General features: G+C 47.3%; 1 protein-coding gene across 2 annotated transcripts in view; it reads right to left on the bottom strand.

The window, feature by feature from the left end:
- LOC138296716 (cytochrome P450 2K1-like) overlaps positions 1 to 19791 on the bottom strand; it is a 412132-nt gene that overhangs the window by 128134 nt on the left and 264207 nt on the right. For both annotated transcript variants that reach the window (XM_069236117.1, XM_069236116.1), the window contains 2 exons: positions 13282 to 13423; positions 11788 to 11972 (listed from right to left, as the gene is read on the bottom strand). In XM_069236117.1, coding sequence (XP_069092218.1) covers positions 11788 to 11972; positions 13282 to 13423 — 327 coding nt within the window. The remainder of the gene's footprint in view (positions 1 to 11787; positions 11973 to 13281; positions 13424 to 19791) is intronic.

Genomic DNA, 19791 nt, shown 5'->3' with positions numbered 1-19791 from the left:
CAAATAGCCAAAAAATGGCTCAGCACAGGAGGGGAAAAGGCCTGGCAGGTAAGGGGTTAAACTCTAACTTTACCACTAAAGAAGGTTTTGAAGTACAATTCCTCAGATACCAAACATGACTTTCCTACTTGCTCCGAGTCAAAAGTTAGCACTTCTTAAATGTAGTAAGGTAAGCCAATGTTATCCTATGGAAGGGGTAGGCATCACACTGGTGAAAAATTAATTTGTGATTTCTTCACTACCAGGACATGTAAAACATAAAGTTACAAGTTCAACATTTAGAATGGCACTGCTCCCTGTTCTATGGATTGTATAGGGCTTACCTTAGGGGTTATGTATATGTATTAAAAGGGAGTTTTATGCTTGGCAGAGTGGTTATTTTGCTAAGTCGAATTTGACAGTTTAAAACAGCACACACCGGCTGAAATGGCAGGCCTGAGAAATTTTTTAAAGGGCTGCTTCAGTTGGTGGCACAATAGGTGCTGCAGGCCTACTAGTAGCTTGTAATTTATAGGCCCTGAGTATAGGGTATACCATTTTACTAAGGATTTATGAGTAAATGAAATATGACAATCAGGTGTAAGCTAATTTTTACCATGTTTTGTGGGTTGAGCACAAGCACTTTAGCACTTTCACTAGTCAGCAGTGGTAAAGTTACAGAGTCTTAAAGGTCAACAAAAATGAAATCAGAATAGAAAGTTTGAAGGCTAAATGTTTTGGGGAAGACCACTCTAACACACACCATACCTGACCCCATAAGGCTGACAGGTCTAACACGCACCATACCTTACTGAATATCAATGCTGTACAGTTATTCCATTCTACCTGCAGGGAAGAACTGCTTGAATTTATTTGAATTTATCTAAATGCACATTTCTCCTTTATAAACACATGTTGCATTTAGTATTGTTTGGAAATTTGTAATGCAGAACATTTGCATTTACATGATTTATAATGCCTTATATTATTAAGTGAAGGTTTAACAAGACTATTATGTTAATTCTTGCATTTAACATAAATTATTATGAAACCTTCGCTTTAGAAAATGTTCAGACAAGACTATTTAAGCTTGGTACAGAAAGGTATTAGGCAGAGAGGAGTATCTTTAACTTTGTTTATACAAAAAGAGCTGTACATATCCTTGGTGAAGGCAGCAGGCAGTCTTCTCTGACCCAGGTTGGACGCAGAGACAGAGAATGACTTCAGTAATGAACAATACAAATGTTGTTTGGCTAAGGTATGAGGGTGAGAGGCCAGCTTAGAAACATATACAGGTCCTTTTGGTACTGATACAGCTTAGCTGAGGGGCAAGAGGGGAGCAATTAGAGAACATAGACTGGTCCCATCATTCACACACTGAAATTCTGAAACACCTTTACAGTGCTGCAATTCTTTTCAATACTTTGCCTATAAATCACTTTCATTGCCACTATATTGTTTGTTTTTATAGTTGCACAATATGTGCACTAAAAAGACGATTTTAATAACACAATATATTCATTGTACTGAAACTTAAGTCATAGCACTGTTTTCACTTGATGATTTCCCTTATGGTATTTTATATCAACTTTAGATTTCTCAACATTAAGGCTTTAGTAATACATAGCCTAACCTGTATGTTGTCAGCTTCTGTATCAGCTGTTAGTGACATTTAATCACGCTTCCAAGGTGGCACCTTTGAAGAAGCCACTTTTCCTTACATACACTCTAGACCAGTGGTTCCCAACCTTTTGACTTCTGTGGACCTCCACTTTATCAGTTATCATTGTCAATAATTTGAAACGCAAAACAATGCACAAAAAATACAGAAATAAGCATTCATCAAACACACACATACACACATTTAATTTATTTGCAAACAAATCTAAATAAAAAAATAAAACATTGGGGTCCAGATTTAAGCAATGAAGGCTTAGCAACAAATTACGGTCATTTTTTTCACACTAATGTAGCATTAGGCTTCCAAAATCGCCATGCCATATTTACAAAGTGGTGCACTGCATGTATTGTGCCACTTTGTAACCCCTTGCGCCACATTATGCCTGCGCCAGGCATAATATATGCAAGGGGGCATTCTCCCATTAGGGGGGCCAAAAAAATTGATTTCTTTCCACCATTTTTTGTGGCATTTTTAACACCTGCACGGAGCAGGCATTAAAAGGGGGCACACCATTATTTATAATAGGCCACAATGTACTTTGCAGGATTAGCATCAAAATGTTGAACCTTAATCCTGCAAAGCGCCAAACTAGCATCAAATGTTTGACGCTAGTTCCCTAACTACCACCATGGTGCGCCGTATCTTTAATATGGTGTACACATGGTGGCGTTAGGGGGGCACTAAGGGGTGCAAGAACAGTTGCGCTGCTTTGGACGCAGCACCACTTTTCTTAAATCTGCTTTTAATTTTAATAGGAAGGTTGGAGCTTTTCTAAATTCAATGGAAGCAACACATTGTCCATACTATATTCTGTTTGATGTACCTGCACTGCTCCCATGAATCAGTCTGAGGATACTCATTTAATTTTTAGCCTCCAATATTAAGCTCCTCATTACAACCCTGGCAGTCGGTGATATAGTGACGGTAATACTGCCAACAGGCCGGCGGTAAAAACTATGAAATTATGACCACGGCAGAAACCGCTCAGACAGACAGCCACTTTAACACACCAACCTGATCCTGGCAAAATGAACAGGCACCACAGCGGTAACCGCCTACAGCCAGGCGGAAGACAATGTTCCGCCCACCGTATTATGATAGTCCAATCCACCACCTTTTCCGGGGTGGTACCAACGACATCAAAAGCCTGGCAGAAACACTGCACAGAAGGGAAAAGACTCACCTCTGGAGACTCAGGGAAGAACCACGCCACCATGGAGCCCGACTTGCATGTGTTCCCCATGCTCTTCTATGTTCTGCTCCACTACGAACACCAACACCAGCGAAGACGACCACTGTGAGTACTGCCAACTAGCACACAGGGGAGGGGGGAAAAAGAGAGTGACACACACGCAACACACAACACCATACACATAACCAGAAGCAGTAACATTACATATTCACCCCATACCCCTCAGGAATAATGCAAGGACAAAATGAATTGATTAAAGTGAGTGTAATAAGATAAAATAGTATAAATACGTGCATCCAAATCAACAAGTATATACATATTTACAAATGTAGTGACACTGCCCAGTCCTCAATGTCCGTGGGCCACAGGGCCACATCACAAAGTCCAAGGCCCCACCTCAATCCTGCAAAAACATAGAGAGAACACAGCAGGGACATCAGGTCGAAAACAGCCAGGCACCTCAGGGGGACGGGGAACGGGGGCACCTCAGCCGTAAGATGGTACAACGCCACTGGTCCTGGAGGGGGCAGCATGCCTTGTGCTCTGTCCTGGGGCATGCAAGGCCACAGTCTCTCAAGTGGGTGACTTGCCCACATGCTCTGGAAGGGGTAACATGCCCTGTGCTTGGTCCTGGAGAGTGAAAGGCCACAGTCTCTCAAGTGGGTGACCCGTCCACATGCTCTGGAGGGGGCAACATGCCCTGTGCTTGGCCCTGGGGAGCGATAGGCCACAGTCTCTCAAGTGGGTGACTTGCCCACATGCTCTGGAGGGGGCAACATGCCCTGTGCTTGCTCCTGGGTAGTAATAGGCACAGTCTCTCAAGTGGGTGACTTGCCCACTTGCTCTGGAGGGGGAAACATGCCCTGTGCTTGGTCCTGGGGAGTGCAAGGCCACAGTCTCTCACGTGGGTGACTTGCCCACATGCTATGGAGGGGGCAACATGCCCTGTGCTTGGTCCTGGGGAGTGCAAGGCCACAGTATCTCAAGTGGATTGCATCTCCACTGGTTCTGGAGGGGGCATCGTGCCAGTGAGTGATCTTCATCCTGTGGAGGACAGGGTGAGTGGATGGCTTCTCCACTGAGATGGAGGGGGCATTGTGCCCAATGATCTTCATCCTGTGGAGGATGGGGTGAGTGGATCGCTTATCCACTGGTTCTGGAGGGGGCATTGTGCCCAGTGATCTTCATCCTGTGGAGGATGGGGTGAGTGGATGGCTTCTCCACTGGTTCTGGAGGGGGCATTGTGCCCAGTGATGCAGATCTTGGGGAGTGCAAGGTCACAGTCTCTCACCTGGGTGTCAGACCCAAAGGATTAGCAGGGGCCAGGCCGCATAACAGCCCGTGGATGCAGGACTACACACTGTCCGCCGACGGTGACGGCTGCTCAGTGGTGGCAGTGGTGCTGCTAATGGTGGTGCTGGCAGTGGTGGGGGGAGGCTCCAGCCCATCCCCTGCAGCCTCGGATGGCTGCCACTGGGGCTGCTGCTGCTGGTGGCGGTGCTGGCAGTGGTGGGGGGAGGCTCCAGCCCATCCCCTGCAGTCTCGGATGGCTGCACCACCATGGTTGGTAGTGGGGGCTCCGACTGAGTCCCTGCACAAGACCCCTTGTCTCTACTGCCTGCTGGTACAGGCCCCATGCCCCTCCTTTCTGCAGCTGGGACTGCCGCCTTGCCCTTCCTTCCTGCAGCTACCACCAGGGAGCTCCCATCGGAGGTGGTATTCGTGTCCGAACTGTTCCTTACTGTCGGTGGATTCGGCCTCCTGGGTCCTGTGGGATGCAGCTCCCTCCGTCGCCGGTGCCTCTGCTCCTCCGCCAGATGATGCTAATGCATATAAGGACCGGGTGACAAAGCAAAAAGGGGGGGATGAGACAAAGGATACACCCAGTCAATGGCGCCAACAACACCACCGTTGGTGTACACAACACACTCACACACAGGGAACAGCCCTAAGCACTAGGCAATGCACTACCAGTCACAATGCTAGTCACCAGCCCATGGATAGGGATACCTAACACCAATTGCAGCATACCTGAGACCCACAGACCCCTGCCCAGTAGTGGATGCCTACTAGCTTGGTTGGAGTACTTTCACATCAGAACCCTGCCCAACATGGGACCTACCCTGTAATGCCAGGCCTGGGCTAGGGGCTCCCACTGGGCCCACACCCCCCACCCGGATACCATCCCACCAGGCGTAAGTTGTATGTTAGGGCACTGTACTCACCCCCTTGTGGCTGCTGTGATGCCCCCAAGCGCCCATCTAGCTCCGGATAGGCCACTGCCAGTATGTGGGCCATCAGGGGGGTCAGGTTTCGACGGACACCTCTTCCTCGTTGGGAGGCCATCCCCAGCTGGGCCTCTGTGGACTTCCATTCCGAGCATCTCAGGTCCTCCCACTGTTTGAGACAGTGGGTGCTCCGCCTGCTGTAGACCCCCAGGTCCACACGTCCTTGGCGAGAGCACACCATATACCCTTCTTTTGATGGGCGCTGACCTGCAGGGAAATGGACACAGGGAAAGATATACTTTTGACCGTCCGCCCTGTTCCACTCAGGGCCCACCATTCCCCTTCCCATCACCATTGGCAGACACATGGCCCACCATACATGCTGCACGTTGCACAGGGCCCATCCACCAACTCACCCCTACATGAGGCCTTCACACACAGCACTCCATGCATTCACGCCCCATGCATCATACTCATGGTGTACTCACCTGTTGCTCTGGAGGCCCATACAGCAGTCGGTACTGGGGTAGGACCCCATCCACCAGTCGCTTCAACTCAGCCGGGGTAAAGGCAGGGGCCCTTTCCCCAGTAACACAAGCCATGGTCGGTTCCAGACACAGCTCACAGCAGCACATGCAGGTCGTCTACTGTTGAAGGTCAGGTAGCAAGTGAGGAATCAGATAGAAAATGGCGGTCTCGTTCGCGGCGGTGCTTACCGTCACCACCGGCATGCATCACCATTGGCAACTGTACCCCATAGGGCCCAATCTTAACCAATGAGGAGTTGCACGATGGTTCTCGACCGCCTCCTGCAACGGCGCACAATGTCAGCGGAATTACCTCATTTCCACCTGTCCCTCCATACAGGACAGGCGGACGCTATTTCAGGGAGGGGGGTGCAGGCCATGGTTCCTAACTGTGTCACAGTACACAAATGCACCATTTGGACATCTCCAACAAAATACTGTTTCAATCACAACATGCATTGAACTGTAGTGGTTGGAATGTAGAGATAATGATCAGCTGCTTACTCTTTTGGCCCATAGATTGCAACTGCTGCGGACGAATAGGAGATGGAGGCATCCCCCGTGTACAGACCCCTGGTGGACTTGGCAACAATGGAAGACAGGCACATTATCCTCACCTATAGACTTGACAGGGCCACAATCACTGAGCTGTGTGCCCAATTGGAGCCTGACCTAATCTCTGCTATCCGTCACCCCCCCTCTTGTGCAAGTGCTATCAGTGCTCCATTTCCTGGCAACTATCTCTTTCCAAGTGTCAGTGGGCTTGGCAGCATGAATGTCACAGTCAATGTTCTCAATAGTGCTGACCAGAGTGTTGTCTGTCCTGACTAAACACATGTGCAGCTACATCATTTTCCCCCACGTGGAGGATTTGGCCATAGTGAAAGCTGACTTATATGCAATGGGACATATCCCCAACATTATTGGGGCTATTGATGGAACACATATTGCATTTGTCCCCCACTGGTGAAATGAACAGGTGTTCAGGAATCAAAAGAGTTTTCACTCCATGAAGGTGCAGATGGTGTGCCTGGCGGACCAGTACATCTCCCACGTCAATGCAAAGTATCCTGGGTCTGTGCATGATGCCTTTATCCTGAGGAATAGCAGCATCCCAAATGTGATGGCCCAACTCCAGAGGCACATAGTGTGGCTAATAAGGGAGCCCTCGTTCCAACCCAGTATATGTTGGTGTATGGGTATGGTGTGGGTATGGTATGGGTAAGGGTTAGTGTGTGGCTAACAGTTGTCCCTCCATATTTGCAGGTGACTCTGGTTATTCCAACCTCTCATGGCTACTGACCCCTGTGAGGAATGCCAGGACAAGGGCAGAGGATCGTTACAATGAGACACAAGGGCGAACAAGAAGGATTATAGAGAGGACCTTTGGCCTCCTGAAGGCAAGGTTTCGTTGCCTCCATCTAACAGGTGGAGCCCTGTGCTACTCACCCAAGAAGGTCTGCTAGATCATCGTGGCATGCTGTATGTTGCACGACCTTGCCTTGCGTCACCAGGTGCCTTTTCTGCAGGAGGAGGAGGCTGGAGATGGTCGTGTGGCAGCAGTGGACCCTGTGGACAGTGAAGATGAGGAGGCAGAGGATAACAGAAGTGCAATTATTCGTCAATACTTCCAATGAGACACTGGTAAGACAGTGTTGATACACATATAATTGACAGTTTGATGTGTGACATTGTCACTGGCAGGCTGTGTATTCCTACTTCTATGCCCACTCACTATACCCTTTGGCACCTCTTTTTGCAGATGTTGGTGCCCCACTATTGCTCCTGGTGTGTTCAGTGCAGCCAACTACAGGTCTTTCCAATGTAAACATTACTGTACAGTTGAATTGCAATGTTTGAACCTTTGTTAAACGAATACCTTTTGAAAACATCTGACATACGCCATACTTGTATTTTATCAAAGTGTGTTTATGTCAGTGCTCTGAAGAATAGGGGGTAGTGCAATGGGCTGGGGTGATGATGGAGGAAAGTCCAGGGTAGAGTCCAGCCGATTTGTATCACAGGTGCATTGTCCAAGGGAGCATAGGAAGTGGAGCATTGGCAGTTCAAGGTGGACAGGGTGACAGGGTGGGATACAAGGGTGACAATCAGGAGAGTTTTATTTCCTGGCGGGGCTCTTTGCAATAGTCTCTGGCTTATGCCTGGATCGCAGGGAACGTTTGCAGGGTGGTTCTCCTTCTGTAGGGGAAGGGGTGCTGCTGGCCTGTTGTTCCTGTGGCGGGGCCTCCTGTCCACTAGCGGCAGCGGAGGTGGAGGGCTGTTCAGTGGTTTGGCTAGTGTCAGGGGCCTGGTGGTGTGCCACTGCCTCCCTCATGCTTTTGGCCATGTCACCACCAGGGTGGTGTGATGTCCTTCAAGTCCTCCCTGATCCCCAAGTACTGTCCCTCCTGAAGCCACATGTTCTCCTGCAACTCATCCAGTATTTGGCCCAGCGTATCCTGGGAATGTTGGTATGCTCCAAGGATCGCAGTGAGTGCCTCCTGGAGAGTCGGTTCCCTGGGCCTGTCCTCCCCCTGTCGCACAGCAGTCCTCCCAGCTTCCCTGTTGTCCTATGCCTCTGTCCCATGAACCGTGTGCCCACTGCCACTGACCACAGGTCCCTGATCGTACTGCGTTTGTGGGGTGGCCTGGGGTCCCTGTAGTGGTGGACACACTGCTGATTGACGTATCCTGGGGACAAAGGTATGGGCCCGCTGGGTGGATGCTGTGGTGGTGTTTACTGAGGGGGAGGCTCTGTGGTGGTGTGATACTTTGCCTGGGTAACCGACTGTCCGGAGATCCCTGATGGGCCAGGTTGGTCATCCAGATCCAGGCGACCAGAGCTGCTGTCATCACTGTGGCCATCTTCTATGGCGGGACTGGATGTTGTTGGCACCTCTTTGCCGGTGACATTGGGTGGGTTACCCTTGGGGATGTAAATGCAGTGTTATTGTTTCTGCGTGTGACATATTGTGCATTGGTGTGTTGCCTTCTATGGTTGTTATTGTCCTGGCAGCTTTGCCTTGTGTGAGTTGTTATTTGGTGGGCTAGGTGATTCTCTCTAATGTGCATGCTGTGGTGATAGGTGTCCATGCAGGTCTGTGAGGGTTGTCCATGCATTGGTGTTGCATGCAGGGCTTGGTATTGGGATGAGTGGGTTGTGATGGTGGGCTATGTGGGAGGTAGTGGAGTGATGGGAGTGAGGGTAAGGGTGGGGGTATGTGATGGCATATAGGTCGGGGTGATAGTAATAGAGATTTGACTTACCAGAGTCCAGTCCTCCTTCTTTTCCTGCCAGGCCCTCAGGATGCATGATTGCCAAGACTTGCTACTCCCATGTTGTAAGTTGTGGGGAGGAGATGGGGGTCCACCGCCAGTCCTCTGGATAGCGCGCTGGTGTCTTGCTGCAATGGAACGTACCTTCCCCCGTAGGTCGTTCAACCTCTTCCTGATGTCATCCCTTGTTCTTGGGTGCTGTCCCACGGCATTGACCCTATCCACGATCATCCGCCGTAGCTCCATCTTCCTAACAATGGATATCTGCTGCACCTGTGATTTAAATAGCTGTGGCTCTACCCGGATGATTTCCTCCACCATGACCCTTAGCTCCTCCTCAGAGAACCTGGGATGTTCTTGTGGGGCCATGAGTGTACTGTGAGTAGTGTGGGTGAGGGTGTGTAGGGTGATGTGTTGGGGTATGTGTTGTGAGTTGCATGTGTGGTGGATAGGTGATGGTGGTATGTGGATCTGGTTGTGTGGGTGCTGTTGCTGTCTCTCTCTCTGTTGGCAATGGTTTGTAGTCATAAAGGGTTGTGAGTAGTGTGGGTGTGTGTTTTATAGTGGTGTGGTGTGTGTATAGGTGTGAGGTGTGTGTAGTTTGAATTGTCCAATGTGGTATTGTTTTGTTTGAGTGTGTGTATTTTGAGCGCAGCGGTATGTACCGTCAATGGTTTACCGCCATTGAATGTCCACCACGGTGATTTGTGGGTCATAATGTTGTGGGCGTAGTTCTGTCGGCGTAACTGTGTGGGTTTGGGAACCGCCAGTTTATCACTGACCTTTGGGCTGGCGGACTTGTGTGTGTGGCTGTATAGTGATGGATTGGTATGTGTGTGTCATAATATGGTTGGTGGTTATCCATGGCGGCGGCGTTATGTAGACGGCAGTCGGCATGGCGGTAAGTGGCATTTACCGCCAATGTCATAATGAGGGCCTAAATTCCTTGACAATTACAGTATATTTTAACATTTTCACTTGTACATTTAGCCACTTTATTTATATATATTTTATAAATCTGTTAATATTATTTAATTTTCTAAGCTGTAGTGGACCCCCTGAGGAAGCTTTGTGGACTCCCAGGGGTCCCCGGACCACATGTTGGGAACCACTGGCCTAGACTACAAGCTCCACTATGCAGTCAACCCTGTTCAGTCAGCTTCAACTGAGATGTTACCACACATTCTTTATGAGTAACAGCCATGACCTTTTAGGAATTATCATAAATTCATGCCCTGTCCATCTGTGCATGATATTCTGTTTACTGGCAACCTTTTTCACATTTTGGCCACACTCCTTTGTTTGCTGCAGTAGTTCTAACCCTCAGTAGTGGATTTCCAAGATGGCACCTACTCTGGAATGTTTGCAGTAGGGCTTGAGGGCATTGCTGCAAAAGTGGGTAGGGAAATCCTTCTTTATTGTTTAGGGAGGGGCCAGGATTCACCCCCACCAGCAGGCCAATGCCAGGGGTAAATGAGGCACCCCTGACAATATCCTGCAGAACACATCTGGGCATGCGAAAAACAGAAGGAGGAATGCATCTGCTGTTGAGACTGCTGCTGGTAAGGAGAACTGAAAGTCTGAACCTGGTCTCATTTGTACTCAAGATAGAGAAGTGGACTCCAAGGCCATTTAGCTAACCTCCTGTTTTGCTACGGACCACAACAAGCTGTTGGAAGCCCTTTCCTTAGAGAGCCCAGCTAACTACTACCAACTGGACTTGCTATGGACCTTGCTGGTGGCTTCTGCTGGAGTGAGTATTGACCCCAAAATGCTGTTCTTCATGTCCTAGGACACATGGTGGCATCCCTGTATACTCATCTTAACATCCTGAGAAACCTGGAAATTAGAAGCATTTTGGATCCAAAGACCTCTTGAGTCCCATAACAGACCTGACAAGTCCATTGTTGAAGGTGTTTTGTCGAAGGGCCAATGGTTCAGGTTTCTCCTGATTACACCATTTTCATAGCAGCAAATCCATTGCACTGGAGCATCATGGTGAAGGTTTCCAGCCTTGTGGATCCCTGTTCAGCTCCAGCTTACAGCCTCACTCCGCTGGAGGAATCCAATCTCTAAAATATTAACTACGTCTGAATGCAGAAGTCTTCACAGAGCAAAAGCCCCAAAAGTATCTGAACAACGTAAGACCTTCCTAGTGTATGAATTTTTAATCTCTTATGCTGTGAGTTTTCCTGACAAAAGTCAACAGCTTCACTTTGACCTTGTCCATCAGCTATCTTCCCTTGTGGAGCCCTTTTTGGTCATAGCCTGTTGCTTTGCCCTACTGAAGATATTTGACTTCCATTTCAGAGACTAAAGGCCTGGTTGACATGTTGGCAGACAAGTTACTCCATCACAACATTGATGGATAACCGGTCCACCAAAATATAAATCCCACAGTATATAATGGGATTTATATTTTGGTGGATGGGATATCCGTCGCCCTTGTGACAGAGTAACTCATCTGCCAAGATCTCAATAAAGCCCTAAGTCAGAAGTAAAACATTCTGCCAGGGTCAAACCTGATTTCTGTATCAGACCCGTTCTCCATCACAGATTAATTCCAGGTCCTGGAAAGCACAATCAAATGACCGCATAGGCACTAAACGCTTTTTGGCACTATTTTTACTTAAATGTAAAAAAATCATATCCCTTGTTCCAGTTATTGAATTTTTGTAATTATTGTATCATTTTGTTCATTATAGTATTTTCTATTTTCATAAATTTGATTTGGATTTTTATTGTGTTTAAATTACTGAAACCTTTACCGAACATAACAAGAATAGTACCATTATTAACTGTGATGAACTACTATCCATCACAACTGTTAATCCACTTTCTTATATATCTCAAATTATACATTGAATATCAATAGGAAGCAATATCCTGAATTAACAAATATACCTTTGGAATAAAGTATCCTTTAAATGTGACATCTGTTGCGGTTTCATGAGGTATGCTCATGGGCAGGATATTGGCAAACCTCTGAATTTCATGGATGACTGCATTGGTGTAAGGCATTCTCATTCGGTGCTCATATCGTGCCTGGGCAGATCCCAACACCCTTTCAATCTCTTCTTGAACTTTTCCTGAAACCGAAAATCAAATATACTAAACAGATCTGCCATTTTTTTCAGTTCTGAAGCAAGTGTCTGAGATGGGGGAGCAAGGGGAAAAAATTGCCACACATAAACCTTGTTATTGAAACAAATGCACATGTTCAACACAAATGATATGGTTTGGAGAGTAAATTAGATAGCATCATTGTCAGTGGACTACACTGCACCATACTGTTCTCTTGTAATAACTAACTGTGTAAACTGAAAGTTCATTTGACCACAGAAATGCCATGTCTCTGCCCTAACGGAGATGTGCAACTGCTTGATAATACGCCATGGACCATACTTCAATTTTCAAAGATTCCAAAATTACAATGTTAGAAGTCACACTCTTATAGAGGATTTATATGAGTTGAGTCCTCTGGGGAATTTTTGTAAAAAGTACTGGGTAATCCTTATGGCAGAAGTTGCCTGTTTTCTTTATTCATATCCCTCCCCTTTTACTATTGTGCAGCTCATTGAAATGGAAAAAATATCCTTTTTGGGCTTTCAGTCTTGAGATGTTGTAGCATAGAGATGTCAAAGCTTTGCTTAGAGGGTGGAGATTGTGTAGGGTCTCATACACAATCAACAGTTAATCAGCATCCAAGAAATACCTTTCCAGAAAACACTATGGAACTCATTTATGAAAAAGTGGAGCAGGTTCCCTTTCTGCACAGAAACATTCATTTAATGGCCTTTTGCTCTTCCTATGTGTGCTGCAGAATGCATTACTGAAAAATACTATTTTCATTACTATTTTTCCTTTTGTATAGCGTTTGACTTTAGCACTGGATGGGAAATCATGTCCTACCCCTTCCTCTTTCCTCTTATATGTCCTTATCTCGTTGCTACCTTTCAATCCCACCCATTTCCTGTATGTCATTGCTCATTTTACCCAGGCACATTTCACTCTCCTTCCTCCACTATGCTGCTCCTGCCTCTTTTTCCCTCTTTCCTCCACTGGGTCTCCTTGCACAACATGTTGGTGTGCAAAGTGCACCATGTAAACTAATGTATTTTCAGTACGAGGCCCTTTATGATGATTTGGGATATGGGTCTTTAGTAGTCCCAGCTCCTTAGCTATTCTTTCACCGTCCTCCCTCTTCTTTTCCAGGCTTTCCAGGACCTCCTACAAAGTCTGTGCTTCAACACCACACTGCTTCTGTGCATCCTCACTTGTTATCCCATTACTTTTTTCCTTTTTTTTAAACTGCCTATGCCACTGTTTACTTTTAACTATACACACTAGTTTGAAAAAGGTGAATACAAAGTCAGTATTACAATTTAAAACCCTTACTTTGAATGTCAGGGTATTTCATCATGAGTAACATCCCCCAACGAAGAGATGTGGAAGTGGTTTCCATTCCAGCTGTAAAGAGGTTCCTCACAACACATTTTAGGTTCTTGTCATGGAAGTACGTGTCCGGGTTAGACTTTTCCTAGAAAGAGAAAGGTATGTGTGAACCTGTTAGAAAATTATGTTATGAGTCATCAACAATTTCCGGTGGTGACAACCTAGTACTAGTCAAAGGTAGTCTCCCTATATAGGGCCTCATTACGAAGCTGGCTTGCGGTGGAGGTCGGCCCGCCTTAACTGTGGTGGTTGGACTTCCGCATTACAGCCCTGTTGGCCAGGTGGACCCGCCAGGAGACCCCCGTTCCTGTCGGTAACATTGTTCCAGATGGCATGACGGTGGTCTGAGTTGTACTCAGCCAGGGGGGGCGCTGAACTCAGCGCCCCATGGCTAATTACAACTCACCTTACTGCCAGCGTTTACACAGCGGGGACCCCGCTATTGAAAGGCTGGCAGTAAGAGTGTGCTGGGGGCTTCAGGGGGGCCTCAGCACTGCCCATGCCAATTACAGGGGCCTTGCAGGGGCCCCCCTGCCCAGCACTGTCAGAATGTGCACTGCTTTGTAGACAGTGAACATTGCATGGGTGTTGGACAGCCCCCACTGTGTGACGGCTCTTGACTCTGCACCGGGCTGAATGGCGGGAACCTACGAATACTGAGGTTCCTGCCAGTCAGCCCAGTGGAAACTTTGTGATGGGCTGGGTGGGGAGACTGCCAGCATCATGGTGGTCTCCTCACAGTGAGTCTGGCGGTCAGGTTTTCTGATCGTCAGACTCTTAATGAGGCCCTTAGACTCACAGCAATATATATGTTGTGGTCGTTGATTGATTGTTAATAATATTGTCCCTGTCAAGTTAAGTGTATCCTAATTTTCTAATTAAATATTCAAATTGCTTTTTTAAGTACTGCCTTTAGAGACAAAGTATAGCACTCAAGACCGTGATGAGGGAGTTCTTATTATAGCCCACTCACTTCCAAGACTATTAAAGATTGGTATATGCAGTAGACAGGGGATGTCATGGCATCTGCACAGCTCCTAACTATGGCAAGATAAAAAAAATACCCATAGCAGTCCTCTTTCTGTTAGAGAGGAGACAGAGGAGGTAATTTCATTGGTTTCTCTTAAATTTTTTGAATGCTGAATTTGGGATATATTTAAAGTTTGGGTACAAAGAATTCCGGAGTACGCAGCCAGCACACAGATTGACCTCCCTTGTATTACGATACAGACATTTTGCACACTGCAGCAGCAAGGTTGTAGATCAGAGCAGTGGGATGGGAGCCAAGGATGGAAAGTGCAATACTGAAAGAACACATAGTGAGTGGGAATGAAGGAGTTGATGTTGAGCTGGGAAAGGAGGCTGAATCTAGGATCATTGTAGGCGATTAGGTGGGTGGTGGCACCAATCTGAGGCACAGATCAGCAGAAGGAGAGCATGGTGATCTATACACAATGCTTGAGATTCTGGAGATTTTCGTGATACTTTCAATCCATATGTGAAATGTCTTCCTTAGTGTAGGAGGCTGGCCTGGCTTCTAGTGGGAACCAATGGTACTTAAACCTTATAACAGGTCCAGTTATCCCTTATTAGTAGAGTGTAGTAGTGTTCTAGCAGCTTAGGCTGATAGAGGTAGCTATAGCAGAGCAGCCAAGGCTGAACAAGGAGACATGCAAAGCTCATGCAATACCACTTATATCATATAGGTACCATATCATAAGAAAGACAATAGTCATAGTTACTGAAAATAAAGGTACTTTATTTTTGTGACAATGTGCCAAAAATATCTCAGAGGATATACTCCCTTAGGAGGTAAGTAAAATACACAAAATATACACAACTATCCAAATCAGGTAAGTAAAACAGTCAGAAAGTAGTGCAAACACAGTAAAACACAATAGGATGCAATAGGCCTCGGAGCAATACAAACCATATGCTAACAAAGTGGAATGCGAACCATGAATGCACCCCTAGGCAAGTGTAGTGTGTAGAGGGTCCCTGGGAGTGTGAGAACACACTAAGGGTGTAAAGGAGACCCCACCCCAGGACCCAGGAAAGCAGTAGTAAAGTACTACTATTTCCCCCAAAACACACTGAAGTCATGATAAAGGATTTTGCAAGGACCACAACAGACTGCAAAGCACTGAAGATGGATTCCTGGACCTGAAGACCTGCAAAGGAAGGGAACCAAGTCCAAGAGTCGCTAAAGTGTCCAGGGGGGGCGGGAGCCCCCCAACCCCCGGATGAAGGTGCAAAATGGCTGCCTCCGGTTGGAAGAAGATGCTGGTTTTGCAACAACGAAAGGAGGTAGGAGATCTGCTTTGTGCAGAAGATGTCCCACGGCGTGCTGGAGGATGCAGAGTTGTTTCTGTGGCAAAACACTGCAAACAAGCCTTGCTACCTGGAAGAGTAGAGAAAAAGGGTGCTGCCCGGGCCCAGAAAGGACCAGTATGTCGCCACTCAGGTGAGGGGACAGAGGGGCCCCTCAGTAATGTAGAGAGCCCACTGAAAGGAGGGAAGCACCCGCAGAAGACTGAACACGGCGGTCGTCTCAACACTGCAAAGAGAGGTCCCATGACACCGTAGGTCAACTCAGGGAGATGAGCATCGCAGGACAGAGTGCTGGGGACCTAGGCTCGGCTGTGCATGCAGGATTTCTTGGAAATGTGCACAGAAGCCCTTGTAACTGCATCACACAGTGCACAGGATTACTGTCTGGGGAGGTAAGCCAAGGACTTACCTCCTCCAAATTTGGAGTCTGGGTCACTTGGGTCCCCCACCTGTGTTACAGGGGCCACGCTCCTCAAGATGAGAGGGGACCCAGAGTACCGGTGAAGCTGAAGTTTGGTGCCTGCTGGAGCAGGGGGAAGATTCCATCAACCCACAGGAGATTTCTTTGTGGCTTCCAGTGCAGGGTGAAGGCAGGCAGCCCCCAGAGCATGCACCACCAGGAAACAGTCGAGAAAGCCGGCAGGATTAGGCGCTACAATGTCGCTGGTAGTCTTCTGGCTACTTTGTTGCAGTTTTGTAGGCGTCCTGGAGCAGTCAGCAGTCGATCCTTGGCAGAAGTTGAAGAGGGAAGTGCAGAGGAGTCCTGCTGAATTCTTGCAAGTCGTAATCTGACGAGAAGCCCACAGGAGAGACCCTAAATAGCCCTCAGAGGAGGATTGGCTACCTAGTCAGCTATGCACCTATCAGGAGGGGTCTCGGACATCACCTGCTGGCACTGGCCACTCAGAGGACTCCAGAGTGCCCCCACACCTCTGAAAACAAGATGGCAGAGGTCTGAGACACACAAGAGGAGCTCTAGGCACCACTCCTGGGTTGGTGATGGACACAGGAGTGGTCACTCCCTTTTCCTCTGTCCAGTTTCGTGCCAGAGCAGGGACTGGGGGTTCCCTAAACTGGTGTAGACCAGCTTATGCAAGGAGGGCACCATCTGTGCCCTTCAAAGCATTTCCAGAGGCTGGGAGAGGCTACCCCTCCCCAGCCTTTAACACCTATTTCCAAAGGGAGAGGGTGTAACACCCTGTTCCCAAAGGAAATCCATTGTTCTGCCTTCCTGAGACTGAGCTGCTCAGACCCCAGGAGGGCAGAATCCTGTCTGTAGGGTGGCAGCAACTGTAGCTGCAGAGAAAACCCCAGAGAGCTGGTTTGGCAGTCCCGGGGTCCATAGTGGAGCCCCCAGGATGCATGAAATTGGCTCCCAAATACCAGATTTGGAATGGGGGGACAATTCCATGATCTTAGACATGTCACATGGCCATATTCGGAGTTACCATTGTGAAGCTACATATCGGTATTGACCTATATGTAGTGCACACGTGTAATGGTGTCCCCGCACTGACAAAGTCCGGGGAAATTACCCTAAACTATGTGGGGGGCACCTTTGCTAGTGCAAGGGTGCACTCACACTTAATAACTTTGAACCTAACCTTCAGCAAGTGAAGGTTAGACATATAGGTGACTTAGAAGTTACTTAAGTGCAGTGAAAATGGCTGTGAAATGACGTGTGCGTTATTTCACACAGGCTGCAATGGCAGTCCTGTGTAAGGGTTTGTCTGAGCTCCCTGTGGGTGGCAAAGGAAATGCTGCAGCCCATATGGATCTCCTGGAACCCCAATGCCCTGGGTACCTAGGTACCATATACTAAGGACTTATAAGGGGAGTCCAGTATGCTAACTGAAATTGGTAAATGTAGTTACTAGCCTATAGTGACAAATTTAAAGGCAGAGAGAGCATGAGCACTGAGGTTCTGATTAGCAGAGCCTCAGTGACACAGTTAGGTACCACACAGGTATACACATTTAGGCCACAAACTATGAGCACTGGGGTCCTGGCTAGCAGGATCCCAGTGAGACAGGCAAACACAGACTGACATACATTTAAAATTGGGGGTAACATGGCAAGAAAGATGGTACTTTTCTACACTTAGCATACTAAACTTTTTTTAAGTGTTTGGGAATATCTCCAAACCATACTTGACACGTTCAGCGTAGCACACTAAAGCTGGCACCAGTACCACACAGAACTGACTTTGAGGTGTATTGGCCTGGCACAGACGAAATCGTACTGATTAAAATATATCTGGTAAAAAACGATTCCACTTTAATATCCATACACTATATGGCAACAGAAGATTTCATAGAAAATGCAGTGCAAATATCAATTTTTACATAAACTCCAAATTAGTTTATAAAAAAATGCAGAAATATGTTCTAGTCTAGAGACCCCTTTAAATTACTATTGTGTTCCTGTTGTGTAGCCATTTTAGTTATAGCTCCATGCACGTTATATTAGCATACTAGGCCTGCCGCTGTGCACTTTAACCTAGATATATTTTATTCGGCTTCGTTTTACTATTCTTCCAATAGCTACTTTTGGGGTCTTGTTTTATTTCTCTCTATCTAGCTGTCTTTGCCTAGGCCAGCACTATGTTCTCAAACAAAACATTTTTGCTCACTCTGTGCTTCTTTCAAGGCTGCAGTTAGATAGGTTGCCAGTGAACGTGGTACAAGTTTTGTCTCTGACATTCATAGAAAAACACACACACTTACGTAGGGACATTTTCTCAGAACATCAGCTGTTTTATTATAAAAAAACTTCACTGTCCTAACACATTAGAGGGAGATTCCAGCCAGAGAACCACGACTGTATGCTGATTGCTGAACGCTTCGCTACAGCTGCTTATGCAGACTTTAGGCCTTTGCTCAGGTATGGGGGATGATGTCTTCCCAGGGAAACCTGAAGGGCAGAATTAGAGGTTAATACGCTGTGCTCTATTATAGCCTAGGTAGGAATTAGTCTATTGACTCTAGTGACAATATGGAAGCGTTATTTTTATGCTTTACTCTCATTGCAACAATTTTTATCTTATCATGTTGTATCGTCCTGGTTATTGCAGCACATGCTTTGCTATCTAGGATGCAGTCACTTCATTAAAATCTTATTGAAACATATACTGCCTCTGTTTGTCATTGTGTATGTGAGACTAATGTAACTGAGAGAAACGGATGAGACCTGAGTGACCACGGGTTCCCTGAGAAATCAATTATGTCATGCACTCGGCTGCCCAATCATCCCTGCCCTTGGGTAGGGATGAGGCACTGCCAGTTAGCCGGAGGCAACCCCGGATTAGGGGGACAGGTGTCACCTGTAATGGGTCAGACTCAGTCTCCCCCACCGCAGGCGATTCTGCCGCTCAAAATCTAGTAGTCTCATTAAGATAATGAGAGCCTATGCGACGTTCCATAAGGATTTTTCTTAACTTACAACACAGAAGCTCCCTCTGGCATGGGTATAGTACCTAAATATGGAGGTTTCAATATCATACTACCAAAATATTGTACCCAGAGCACTAAGGTGCTCATTTCGACTTCGGCGATCTTTTCATAAGACCACCGAAGCAGTGGGCACCAAAAGACCGCCAGTGCTGGAGTTCTGAAGACCGCCATATTATGACATTGTGCTGATTTCCTTACGATTTCAGGCGGAAATCCAACATCATCAGCCTGGCCGACATTGTAATAGAGGTGGTTTCCACCGCCAGCCCCACAACACCAACAGGACTCCACCCGTGGTATTACGACCAGTAACATGGCATGGCGGTTTCCTGCACGGCAGTGTGGTGCAGGTGGTGGAAAGCGCAGGGACCTATCCACTCCCAGATGACCACCTCGCCGAAGCAGGTAAGTTGATCGTCTGAAAAGAGGGGGTGGGTGTAAGTGCGTGTATACAGAGGAGAGGAGGGGTAGGTTTGTGTGTGTGTGTGGGTGAATGGGTGTATCTGAGTGAGTGGGTGCAAGTGTGTGGGGATGTTTGTAAGTGAATGCGTGGGTGAGTGGGGGCGCATGAATGTAGGTGTGTGGTCATGTGGGGGGTGTCTGCTGGTGACAGGAATGGAGATTCCTGTTGCCGGGTGCATGACCGCAAGCATTTTTGTGGTGGTCTGAC

The sequence above is a fragment of the Pleurodeles waltl genome, chromosome 5 (assembly GCF_031143425.1).
Source record: "Pleurodeles waltl isolate 20211129_DDA chromosome 5, aPleWal1.hap1.20221129, whole genome shotgun sequence".
NCBI classification, from domain to species: domain Eukaryota; kingdom Metazoa; phylum Chordata; class Amphibia; order Caudata; family Salamandridae; genus Pleurodeles; species Pleurodeles waltl.
Note: the sequence above shows the minus strand (reverse complement) of the source record. Positions and strands in the feature narration are given on the sequence as shown.